General features: G+C 47.1%; 1 protein-coding gene across 2 annotated transcripts in view; it reads left to right on the top strand.

Moving 5' to 3' along the window:
* Positions 1-13,002, top strand: part of ABHD2 (abhydrolase domain containing 2, acylglycerol lipase) — a 62,759-nt gene that overhangs the window by 15,678 nt on the left and 34,079 nt on the right. Inside the window, exons 1-3 of one of the 2 annotated variants that reach the window (XM_033099952.1) lie at positions 1,920-2,005; positions 2,253-2,353; positions 4,222-4,421. In XM_033099952.1, coding sequence (XP_032955843.1) covers positions 4,228-4,421 — 194 coding nt within the window. In that variant the 5' untranslated portion in view covers positions 1,920-2,005; positions 2,253-2,353; positions 4,222-4,227. Of the gene's footprint in view, positions 1-1,919; positions 2,006-2,252; positions 2,354-4,221; positions 4,422-13,002 lie in introns of those variants that run through there. The other variant, XM_033099950.1, reaches the window with a different exon arrangement.

Here is a 13,002-nt window from a genome sequence, read left to right as displayed (position 1 = left end):
AGTCTAGGTCGGATATGGTGGCTCCATGAAATCACCAGGGAAGCCAGGCTTCTGTCTTTCTACTCTGCTGTCCTCTTAATGTGACCTCTAGAGTGACCTCAAGGTCACTTCATGGCCCAAGATGGCTGCTGGAGTTGGAGCCATGTGGTCTGCATCCTGGAGACGAAGGAAGGGAAAAGCGCAGAAGAGTTAACTCCCTGCCTTTTAAGGATCCTCCCCTCAAAGAGACCAACCCCTCCAGAAGTGGCCAGAATGTGGTCCCAGGGACTCACCTTCCAGCAAGAGAGGCTGAGGTCTAAAGTTGTTTTTTTGTTGTTGTTTGTTTCCCCAGCAAGTCACATTTCCAGGTTTCTGTCACAAGGAAGGAGAGATTTCTTTTGGGGAAACAATCAGCAGACTGCCACTTTTCTGAGTCTTTACGCCCATCTCTTCAGTGTTTCGTTGAAGCAATCTCAAATAGTTGGTGGTTGGCATCAAGGAATAAACATCAGTGCACATATTGATAAGCAGAATGTGCCACATCTTGTTATTTGTCACGCTGCCTTTCCACAATCCTTTCCTATGACTTTGTCATGTATACACATACCGATAGTGTGTGTTTTGAATATTCATTTGGTTCAGATTTTTCCAGTGCTAGAAGGGATCTTCAATTTCTCCAAGAGTTGCATGTTCAGATGCCTGCAGGAACCATTCAGGGACCATAAGTGATTAAGTAGGCCAGGGGTCAGTGTTGAGGACAGGACAGGGAGTGGGGGGGCCTGTGGCAAAGAGGGGGCCATCTAAAGGGGGCCACCACCACTCAGCTCTGCATCATTGCCATTTGAGAATGCTGGCTCCGTGTTGCCAAATCTTCTGATTTTTTTTTTCTTTTTTTAAAGAGAAACAGAAATCCAGATGCTTTTCAGAAATCTCCTGGTGTTTATAAATTGGCAGCCAGTAAATTCAGTTTTTAAAAATACCCACCAAATGCAGTGCCACCCGTGGGCTGCCAGTTTAGGGTCCATCCTTGTTTTCCAGTTGGCAGTGAAGCTCTGGAGAGGTGACGTGCCTGTGATGTGGCTGGAAACTTTGCTCTCTGGCCCCACCTCCACAAAACTTGGTCCTCTGTGGCTAATTGGTCACAGAATATGAAGAAATAATAAAAACTTGCAGTTCAGCAAGACTGCTCTGAAGGTTAATTGAGTCTCCCCTTCAACTGGCTTTCATTTTCTGTTTAAATCCTTTTGAGGTGGTGGAATCAGAGAACACTGGGCTGGAACCCCAGCTGGACTGTTTCACAGCTGTGTGACTCTGGGCAAGCCCCTGGTGTCTCATCTGTGTTTTCTGTACCATCCATTTTCTTTCTTGCTTGCTCCTCTGTCTACTCTTCCTGCTCTCAAGCAACACAGCATGGTGGTTAAGACTAGGGGTCTCTGGAGCCAGATATGGATCCTAGCTTCTCTACCTGCTAGCTGTGTGACCTGGGGCAACTTATTCAAGTTTCCTGTGCCTCAGTTTCATCGTCTGTAAAAGGGGATAATAGTACCTACTTAATAGGGTGTGGTAAGAATTAAATGCATTGTATGAAGAACAGAGCTTGGCGTGTAGGTAGTGTTATATGACACTGTTCTCTGTTTTTATTTCCTCTGCTGCTTCAGAAGCCATATCACTTTAGCACAATGGCTCCCGTGTCACAGAGAGTATTTTCAGTGCCTGGAACCCCTCCGCAGCCAGCCTCCTGCTCCCACTCTGGACCCACACCCAGCAGGCCACGTGGCTCCCCACCCATTACTTTTAGTTCTGTTCTGTTCCTGGTACCATGATTTTGAGCCTGTCTATGCCTTTTTACTTTTCTCAGCTCATATATATTTTTTCCATCATTGCGGCATGTTTGGAAGAGAAAGAATGAGTCAACCGGCTGCTATCTTGACCTAACGCCTCATTAAGTTGTGTCGTTGGTCACATAGAAACGATACCTGTCAGGCGCTTCTGAAGATCAGGTTACCAGATGAAGGGTAAAAGCAGGGTGAGTTGGCCTCGGCCAGACCTCTGAGCGCAGCAGATAACGCCTCCTGGAACCCGGAGCGAGCCCGCCAGTCTGTGTGGATTGACAGCGGTTCCCGCGCAGGTTTGTTCAGATGGCCACGAGCGTGGCATGCACGTCAGTGATGGAAATTCTCCTTTTCCTGAAAGACTTGAAGTGCAGAAAGGTGTAGACTGTGCTTGTATTTCGTTTAAATGGCTTCTTTCTCATCACCACCCAATCTTTTCAGCTTTTAGGTTAATTTGAATAAGAAATCTGACCTGAGCGGCCCAGCTGTACAACTCTTCAAGGACACTTAATATTCGCAGTAGACAGGAACAAGGGACATAGGTATGTCTCATTTTGACTTCTCTTCCCCCCTCCCTTATGTTCATCTGTAGTGAGTGGCAGTGGGGAGGGAAGGACTTACTTTTTTTAATTCAAGAAGTTTACGCTACACCTACAAGGAAACTGGTACAGCCACCGGCTGCATTCCTCTGTTCTCTTCCCAACAAAGAGGGAAAGAAAGAGCATCTGTTTCCGTTTCGTGTCAGAGAAATTTTGGAGTTCCTACTGGATCTTGTTTTCGGTGCTTCCCTCACTAGACTTAAAAATGCGTAGTACTGAGCGGTATCGTTTTGGATGCCTGTTTCTCAGTGGCTTGACTGGCACAGGTGACAGTGCTCTGATGAGGTAGTCGGGGGGGTGGGCCAGAACCACAGGTTGAACCCGTGGAGCACCTTCAAGTACGGTCTTGTTTTAGGGGTTTATAAATAGCCAGCCCTTGGGGGGGTGGGCATGGCCCCAGGAGTGAGGTGACATGTCCCCAGAAGCTGAGTTTTCAGGAAACTGTCGGCTCTTAAAAGTTCAAAGGTGGGTGCAGTTGAAAGTATATTCAGAAGTCTAGCCTGGATGTGAAATTGTGTCAGATGCATTTTCAAACATTCTTTTCTTGCCCCGGTGTTGGAAGGCGAGCTAAAGAGCTGCAATCTGCGTTGCCTTCCTCACTGAGTCAGGAGCCCCTGCCAGACATCGTCAGCAGTGTGTTTAAATCCTGCATTTGCCAATCACCTTGACTTTAGAAAAGGGTTTCTGTGTCCCCTTGGCCTTGCTGTGGGCCTCGAGAGACTTGATTCTGTTATGCCCCAAACATGTATTTGGGAGATTGTTTGGTCCTGCCAGTTCTGTCTGCACCGCTGGCCACCACAGTTCTCATGCAGACTGTTTTTAGCCGAGGCTACATGAAGCCATTCCAGGGGAAGCTGTTGCCATAGCTACCTTGGTTATGTTCCCATTTTCTCCTTTCTTGTTAGTCTGTGGTTTCCCCGATTTTTAAGGTGACAGCTGATGTTCTGTTTTTCTGTCGAGCCGCAAGGAAAAGACTGGATTTTTGTTGTTTTTGTTGTTGTTTGGTTGTAATGTGTTTGGAGGGTTGTGTGCGTGCATCTGTGTCTCCTATAAAGCTATCTCAAAAGATAAAATATTTGGAGAGCTTGGGAAAAGCCAGATAATTTTGGCTTAGCAATTGAATTTGGTCCACGTTTAGCCTAATTTTGGATTAGTGGGGAGAAAAATTGGCTGAGCTCCATTTCACACTACCCGAAACCTCCAGGAACAAGGACCCCTGCGACCTAGGCTGGCTCTGAACTTTATTACAGGGCCCCCGCTGCCCCCCCCAGGAGCAGATGGCTGAGTCAGGCCCAGGTGGCTTTATCGCCTCCTGCTCTAAAAATAGACGGGTGGGGCCAGCAGGCGGAGCAGCCACACCTGGGGGCCATAGCAGTCCCACCCCACATCTCTGTCCCTGGCTGTACCTGGACACTTCACACGCCCCTGGTGCCCCAGGGGTGGGTTAAGTCTGCAGAGAGACTGGAGGCTGCCTGTGAAGAGACCAGGGAGCGACCCCTCCCGTCTTCCTCTCTGAAGGGACTTCTTTCTCACACTCTCCAAAAGGATTCCGTCCGCAGCATTTTCCAATGTTCTTATCTTCGAAGTATTCATTAGATTTAAATGAAACAACAAGGCCCTACCCAGTCTATCAGAGTTCAGAACTGTTTGTGATTTGGGTTGTTGCCAGTTCTTTGGTGGCCGTAGGGCACTGATGGCAATGTACCTGGGTGAGTGAGCCCTGTGGACACAACTGGATCACAACCTGTCGTCGTGGACTTTGTCTCCTAGTGTGTGGGCTCCCCCCTCCTCACTGTGCCTCTGCTCCCCAGATCAAGATGAATGCCATGCTGGAGACCCCTGAGCTCCCGGCCGTGTTTGACGGGGTGAAGTTGGCTGCAGTGGCTGCCGTCCTGTATGTGATTGTCCGGTGTTTGAATCTGAAGAGCCCCACAGCCCCGCCTGACCTCTACTTCCAGGACTCGGGGCTCTCGCGCTTTCTGCTCAAGTCCTGTCCTCTCCTGACCAAAGAGTGAGTAGATCTCATGCCTGCTATATGCCCGCCTGCTGAGCTATTTGGCTTGTGTGGTGTTCAAAGAAGAATCTTCTCACATTGTGACCTCCAGACCTCCATGTAAAATAGTGTCAAGGCTGTGAAAATAGCTACAGTCGCCACAGAAGTGCGAGTCCTGGGGGTAGGCGACAGAACCCGATCTTTGTTGTCTGGAGTCTTCATCCATAACAAGGACTTGCAGAAAACAGTAGTCACTTTAGGTAGATGCAGAAAACTTGGACAACATTCTAGCCCTTTATCAAATGTGCTGGTGCCAGGTCTGGAACAGAGAAATAGTCCTTGCCCCAAATAATTAAAAAGCAAAAAAGCACAGAGAGTTGGGTATTCTCCATCTGTCCTGTTGAATAATGGACTGATATTAGCCACGGGAGCCCACGTGAAGGGAAAGCCTTTATTCTGAGTAACTAGGTGTGCCCTGCGTAAGCCCTAGCACTATAATTTGGAGGTGGCAGGGGCGAACACTGCTTCTGAGAAAGGAAACCGTTGTTGTACAGGGGGCATTTTATTTCACACAGACTGGTTGCGTTTACCTGTTCATGTCTTCTGAATAACTGCATCCTTCTTCGGGGCTAAGGCCAAGCCTCACGCAAGAAGCATTCCGTGTTCTCCTGGGTCTGAGTTCCTTCCTCCTATCTCTCCGTTGCAGCTTCACTGTTTGTGCCTCTTCAAGAATATACCATTCTTCCATGTGGGCCTTACCAGACGGAGGCTGCTTGGAGAGCTGTCTTACTCACTCTGTGTGCCCTCAGGGCATGACCCACACTCCACAGAGTTTCTAATGCTAAGTGGGTCACAGCAGACGCTTTTCTCTGCATCCTGATATGACCCCCCACCACTTCTTTTGGGGGTCGGTGACACTGGGTGAATGACTCTCTTCTAAGAGCAGACAAATGGGCGATAGAGATGTCTGAGAGTTTGGGTCTTGTTTCCTTGTGTGGTTGTCTAGTTCAGTTTCACACACTGTTAGCCAACAGAAGAACTGCCCCTGTGGGCTTTGGCTGTGTTGGATGTTTGTGTAGTGTTTCCTTGTCGTTGCAGCAGTGATGCGAAATGTTACCGAAAGTTACAGTCAAGCGGAGAGAGACGTAGAAGTCAATTGTGTTGCCCAGTTTTTATGGAGCGCCATATACAATATAATGTCATCACATTGAATTTGGAACTGCCCCTGCTGAGGGGACTGTCACAGGGGCCCCACACCAGGGCTTAGACAAGGATGTCATGTTCTTATGAAGCAGTGTTTGCAGTGAGAAATCTCCTCCGTAAGGGGCTGCACAGAACCTGTATGCTTTTCAAATTGTCCGGCATGTTTCTTCAATACTTAATTTAGATAATTCACTAATCTGGACTGGCAGATGACGCTCTCAGGTTGCGTGGGGCCCAGCTAGACCCAGTTCCTAGACCATCTCATTTCTAAAGCGCTTTTGAGAGACCAAGGTATTAAAAACCTGATAAGTTGAAATGCAGATGAGTGTGAATTTGGACCCGCACTGGTTCCTGAGTGATTAGAGAAAGCCACGGAAAAGCTGCTTTGTCCAGGCTCTGGAAAAACATCACGTAAGGTTTGATTCCATACTAATCGTTCAAAGTCAAAAAGAAAAGCTGATTATGGCATTTTTTTACTTGTCTTCTTGTTTTCCTTTAAAAGGTAACAGAGAGACCTTAAGTCCAATGGTTTCTCTTTGCTTTTTTTCCCTCCCTAGCACACTTTCTCCATGAACCTACGGTACTCACCCGGCGCCCTTTGACCTCTATTGAGACTCCCCTGCCCCCCCCACCTCCTGACATGGAAGTGCGTCCCTGGTCACAGAGTCCGTGGACCTCATCGCTCTGTCCACCACACCTGTCATTAACCAGTTGCCATACTCCCTCCTGGTAAGACCCAAACTAGAGAGGCACGGAGGGCAGCCTCAGTTACTTAGGTATGGTTTGAAGGTAGGTATGAAGGGACAAGTTCCCCAGAAACTGTTTCCTTCCAAGAGCTGTCCTTTTGATGATGGGACCAGCCCTCTCAGAGCATGTTGGAGCTTTACTTCTGAAGCTAAATTCCAAACACCCAAGCTCTCTGACTTGAACGTGACAAATGATTAAAGGGCAACGGGATGCACTTCTTCCCCTCCGTCTTTTAACTAACCTCTTATTATTCATGTAGATGCTAATTTTAGGAATACCTGTATCCTGCGTTCATGTAGCATATCACCAAGATGTCTGCACTTTGCTCTTTTGTCCACGTTACTGCATGATATGTTTGTTGGGGGTTTCTCATAGGCATTATGCCTTTTAATCCTCTTAGCCACTTTGAGGTCGGATTCATTTTCCCTCTCATTTTAAGGCTGGAGAAACTGGGAGTAGCGGCGAAGGAAACTGAACCCAAGTTTGTGACTCCAGGTTTGGTTCCCTTCTTATCCATGGAGAGGTAGACAGAGACTTTCTTGGGGTGCAGGTGATAGAAGTGAGGCAGGGGGCATAAGGGGCCAGCCCACGATGAGAATCTTCAGCAGGACTGGCCCCAGAGTGGCCTTCCAATTCCCCGAGTGACTCTCTTTCTATTTTAATCCCTCTGTCGGAAGCCACTGTCCTCAGTGTTTGTTCTCTGTGTTGATTTCTGTCACAGCCTCCCATCCATTTGAAGCTGAGGGCAGGAAATATGTCTGTTAGGAGTGAAAGTGCTTCTCCTGGGACTTTGAAGGTTTTTTTCCTAGAGGAAGCCTGTCTGCAGCCTTCACTAACAATTGTCTGGGCTAGAAAGAGCAGTTAACAGATTTACAACAAGCAGATGGGGTTACTCAGTAACCCCGACAGAAAGCAGCCGGTTATTGTGACTTACGTGTAGAATCAGAACATTTCCTCTTGCTGTTCTGGAATAAAAAAAAAAAAAAGTTGAAGAAAGGAGAACATTGAAACCAGGAGAGTAGGGATTTCCACCCCGCCCCCCACCTTTGAGCGTTCAAGTCAGTTTTTAAATCTGTTTTAAGGTAAAGATGCACTAGAAATGAATTTTTTAATGTGTGGAGGAAAACTCTGCCTACATGGGATGATATGTTTCTTTCTTCACTTAGCAACAGATCAATATTTACTAAGTGATTCATTTTTTTTTGTCTTTCTTGAGAAGTGTTTGCTTTCAGTGAATCAAGCAGACTAAAAGCTCAGTTCAGAATTATGAGAAAAATCTAGATGACAATGCAAATCCCCCCTTTTTTTTTCCTGAATAAAAAATGTAATGCGTATTTATTTTCTAGGAATGGAAAATACAGTGAAACACAAAAATCATCTATAATTCTACTCAGAGATACATAGCGTTGCTATTCTGGTGATCGTCCCGTGGGGTTTTTTTCTTCTGCAGATACTTTCCCCCACCAAATCAGGGGGATAGCATTTGGTAACCTGCTTTACAGTCGGTATGCTGTGGACATTCATCCATGCTGCTACATATCTTCTAATGTCTGAATTTTAATAGCTTCTGAAATGTGTCAGCTATTCAAATTTCCTAGTGGCCGAGGCAGCAGTGGTGTAGAGAAAAAGCCTTGAATTGAAATTTGGACGAGGACACAAACATGTGTCTTTTGCTTCTAAACTGGCCGTTGACAGCCCTCTGGTGTTAGTGTCCTTCTGTGTAAGATGAACAGATGAACTGGCGTCCTCTGAGGCTAGTACCACTGCATGGTCACCAAGCATGGGACAAGTCCTCCTGGAGGGAGGACCCTGGGGGAGGAGGCTCTGTGAGGTGAGGAGAGAAACCCAAAGAGAAGGGTTTCCTTGAATATCTGCCCTCTCCTCGCTATTCCCACCCCGGTGCTCTAGGACAGGCTGGCACTGGCTCCCTTGGGCTTTTGTTTTTTTAAGGACTTTTTTGAGCTGTCATTTACACATAGTAAAATGCACAGACCTTCCGTATGCAGCTCAGGGCCTTACCACTCCCTGGGGCTTTACTGGAGTGTCCTGAGTTACCTCCTCGCCTCCAACCCCCCATGTGTGAATCCGGCCAGCACCCAGCGCACGCCACAGTGACCCCAACATACCTGTCCAGCCTCCCCTGCCATGGCATTCTTCCAATTGCCAATGAAGTGCTGTCCCCCTGGGCTGGTGGCCTCTGGCTACCCCCAAATCCCCTCCTTTCTCTCTCCACCAAAATGCCTCTTATCCTGTGAGAAAAACTTAAATAGCACCTATTCTGAGAAACTTCCCCTGACTTCTCCCCACTCCTCCTCCGTCAGAACAAGCCCCTCTTCCATCTTCCTACCCATGTGTTTCCCAGCATGCAGCATCTAGGCCCATTTAGCACGTTCCACCTTGTTTCATGGGAATTTGTATATCTTCATCAGTAGCGTACATGGACCCCACATCCAGAGCCACACGCTTGGCGAGACAGAACAGGATCCCTACAGGTTCCAAATCTTAAGTATAATGGCGTCTGTCTCTTGTTTGCCATAGACAGGTGTAGGTGGGGGATGTTCCCATTTTGGCAAATGCCACATGTGCTTGGGCCAAAGAAACCACACTGTCCCTAGCTTATGCTGTCAGTGCTGCTCAGGGCACTCAGGAAATCAGGTGTACCTGTAGCTCTTGACAGTTTTGTCCATTGTCACTTCCCTGTCTTAAGCTATATGCATAAAAGCAGTTTGCAGCCTCCGCCCATCCCTTGGGCCCAGCTGAAGTTTCCATTACCAAGTCCTGGTTAGAAAGCAAAGAACGGGGCGGCAGGTGCCCCGTCTCCAGAAGCCTATTAAAATTTAGATGTTCCCTGTGGGAAGCCAGGCCTCTGCTTTTCCCCTCATTAGCAGGCCTGCCAGTGTGTGTCGTGTGTAGCTACAGATGAAGGCACTTAGGAGATACATGATGGAGGGCTTAGCTAACACACAAGCCTGGAAACATAGCTGGGGTGTTTTCACTGAGACACGTAGGAGCCCCTGCAGGGTCTGAAGAACAAAAACTGTGATCAAAACCACTGCCACATGTTTGTGGGTCCTTTCTTCCCAGAGACAAAAAGGTAGTAGCTTCCTTTTGCAACCATCTGCCACCTGGATTAATAAGAGCGGGATATTATTGTTCTCCGTGGGTTTGAGAGGTACCTGAAACTTGGGGATGAGGGTCACACCCATTCTAACACCAAGCCAAAAATAACAGTTGACTCTCCCAGGACATGGTGCCTTCTCTGAGCATTGCCTCGGGAGAGAATGGCGGAAACGCCGGGACCTTTCCATAAGTCGTAATGGGTTCGTCTGTGGTTTTTCCCATGTCGCGCCTCACTCACTGGAGAACAACCGCCAAAACAATCCTGTTGCAATGTTCTTCTCCTCATAATGAATCCATGTTTAGTTTCCTGCCAGGAGTCCCCCATTCGTTCTGGTTAATGAACAATTGAGGGGCTACTTCTTTGAGACTCCATTACTGGGAGGTATTAAAAAAGGATCATTTTTTAAAACTGTTTCATTGTGGAAATGTTCTAGAGGCACTTTTTTTTTTATTGGTTTCTGCACAACTGTGCTCCCTGATGATTTCTGATAAGGCAGACCAAACCTACTTTTGATTTTTCTCTCAAACCATACCAATTCCCTCTCTATTGCTGTCATCTATATTTACTTCCTAGCAGTAATATTTATTTTCCTTTTATCTACCCCAAATAACAGCCAGCTTCTATATATAAAAAGATTATATTTGTCATAGACGTGTAAGATACATTGTTTTTGTCCTACTGTACAAAGAACATATTTAATCATCAGAAGTGCTCTACAGAAAAGCACTAATTCAGACCTCTGGTATTGCAATCTATGGAGTTACTTTCCAGGTCTAAACAGCACAGGACTTGTTCTATAGACTCCTCCCACCCCTGCCATTTCCTCCCTTGCCTCCCTTCCATAAGGCTGTGTCTTTGCGGTGGCAGTGCCAAAGGGGAAGTGAGGGTGAGGGGCTTGGCTGTGGACAGTTGATGTTTTCTGAGTCTTAAAGCATCATGCAGACGCAGCTCCATGCACTGCCTTCCCGTCCAAGCGCCACCACTCCATGCCGCTCCTGGCACACATTTTGGAGCCAGCACAGCTTACTTATAGGAGTTAAAGTTGAGAAGGATTTCATTATCTTGGGCTTAAATTCCTCTTAATTCTCTTGCTTACAGAGACATTCCAGATCAGATTTAGATCCTTTCCTCCTTGGCTGAACACTAAAGCTTTGTCCTTTTTATAGGATAAACTCCTAATTGCCAAAACTCTTAATTCCGCTGGCCTGATTTTACCCACTGGAAGAACTGTGCAAAGACTTCCTTAGATGGTTGTGGGAAACCATGAACAATTGATAAGTGGGTCTGTGGTTCTCTGATGTACTGATACAGGCATCCGATCTTCAGAGCATATTTACCTGGGAACTTACATTGTAAGAGAATTCTTTAAAAGATAAAAGCCGCACAGTCGTCTTTATTGAGACCGAGGATCGATGGTTAGTGTCAGTGACGTCACATTTTCAGGTGACTTCATCTTAAAATTGCTTGTGTTTCACATGAAATGGCCCAACTCCAAACTGTCAAGGTGAAAAGGTTCAATTATTAACTCTGGGATGCTGTCCTGTGTAACTAGACTGACCAAACATCCTCGTTTCCCAGGACTGCTACATTTTCCGGAATGTGGGAATTTCGATGCTAAACCTGGGCAAGTCCCAGACAAACCAGGGCGCGTTGGTCACCTTCTCTATTACTCACTGTCTTCTGCCATCAGCTGATGAGGTTTCCATTAGTGGATTTGCCCTCGGAGGTGGGTGTTTAGTTCATCAGTGGCCAGGTTTAACTTAACCCTTGGATATCGCCCATCTGTTCTGTCTCTGCTCTAGCAGGTCACTTATCCAGGAGGCCAGAAAGGAAAGTTCCACCATCTTTGAGGCTTCTTGTATTGAATCAAGGTGACCAAGCTGAGTCTGGGGTGAAATTCATCCACTTTCTCTCACATAGGCACAGATTATAGCTTCTTATTAACAACTCTGCCTTCATGCAGGAATTGCTGAAAAATCTAAAAGGTTCAGAATCTAAAATATTCAACATGCCCTTGATTTAGTTTAGATAGAAGGAGGCTCATCTCTCAGGGCCCATGCCTTCCTTAAAGCTATCCATTCTAGTTTCCAAAAATGTATGACCCACCCCCTGCCCTGAGTTTATTCTTCGGTGCTCTACTCTGTCTTCAAAGAAAGCAAAGGAAGCATGTGCTACAGCTGATTCCATCACGCGATGTCAAACCCGGCACATATGGATGGGCAGTTGGTCCATGTGAGGCTTCCCCCATTACTGAGTCATCTTCTCCCACACCAGGCTCCCGGGTACATCCTGGTCCACCAATGATCCTTAACTTTATTTGCAATTTTATTCAAGCTACTTCACTTAAACCGAATTTACTTTATAGGACTTTCCTGGGATCAGATCCACTTTTGTGGTCCTTGGCAATGTATAGTTGGGTCCAATATCCAGGAGCAGGAAATGGGCATCATTTTCTAGAAAGTCTAGAACGTCCAAGTGTAGCCAGCTTTGATCAGCTTCTCGTGTTCTGCTGATCTTGTCAATTCAGTGGTTACCAACTTTGATCTCAAACGGTTCTTTTCCTCCACCTGCCCCTCAGCATGTCTGTCCTCACGCACTCTTTATACCACAAAACAGTATATGCTTTATTGACAAGGCATAATTCAGACCATAACTTGACTTTGAAGGTGTATGGTGGGGGGTGAATAAGTCTGATCTCCAAACTGTCGGTGCCACGTCGCCACCCAGCGGTGTGGCAGGTTGAGAGGTGGCTGCAGCAGTTCGGGAAGGGACCGACTGTGGAAGCTCAGTCCCCTTCTTCAGCCTGGAGAGCACCTTCCATGCACAAGACGTGTGTCGGGGCACAGGCTGGAGGATCAGACTCTACTAGCTGGTATCAGATTGACTCGAGGAAGTGTTTTCCTGGGTTTGTAAGGAAATCCGCCTGTCCACAAAATTCTGGGAAGCGAAACTGTTACTGATAAAGAAAGCTGTATAATCCTTGATGAATTGATTTTTCGCATGAGTGCCATCCGTGCTGCCACCCAAATGACAGTCTGCTAGGCTGAGCAGTGCCCTGTACCCAGGGCTGTGTGCTCCTCAGAGCGCTGATCTACCCCAGGTGGCTGCCTGGATCCTTTGTCACCGTGAGCCATGGAAATGAATCAGCCCTGTGGCAGCTGGTGAACCACCCTAAATCTCCTCCCGTGTCATCTTCTAATTATAGAGGGCTCGAGGTCAGCGTGGGCACATGGCGTCAAGCCAGACAGCTTAGCTTGTGAGGGGGGCATTAAAAGAGTCTACAATCCGGAGCTTTTGGGAAACCTCCTCACCTGGAGGTCAGCGTTTCATCCAGAACCATCTGTGGCCTCCTAGGTAGGGACAGGTCCATGAGAAGCAGCAGGTGATGTACTTTCCCATCTTCCCACAAGGCACTAATGCCATTGCCACAGCCAACCTGACTTTCCAGTGACATGTAGCCCCAAATTCTCCTGCTGGCAAGACCCTGAACTGATGTTTTCAGCCAGATCACAAAAACTTGAATGGTAA

Source organism: Rhinolophus ferrumequinum, chromosome 28 (assembly GCF_004115265.2).
Source record: "Rhinolophus ferrumequinum isolate MPI-CBG mRhiFer1 chromosome 28, mRhiFer1_v1.p, whole genome shotgun sequence".
NCBI lineage: Eukaryota > Metazoa > Chordata > Mammalia > Chiroptera > Rhinolophidae > Rhinolophus > Rhinolophus ferrumequinum.
The sequence above is the reverse complement of the archived record's forward strand: the minus strand, read 5'-3'. Positions and strand labels throughout refer to the sequence as shown.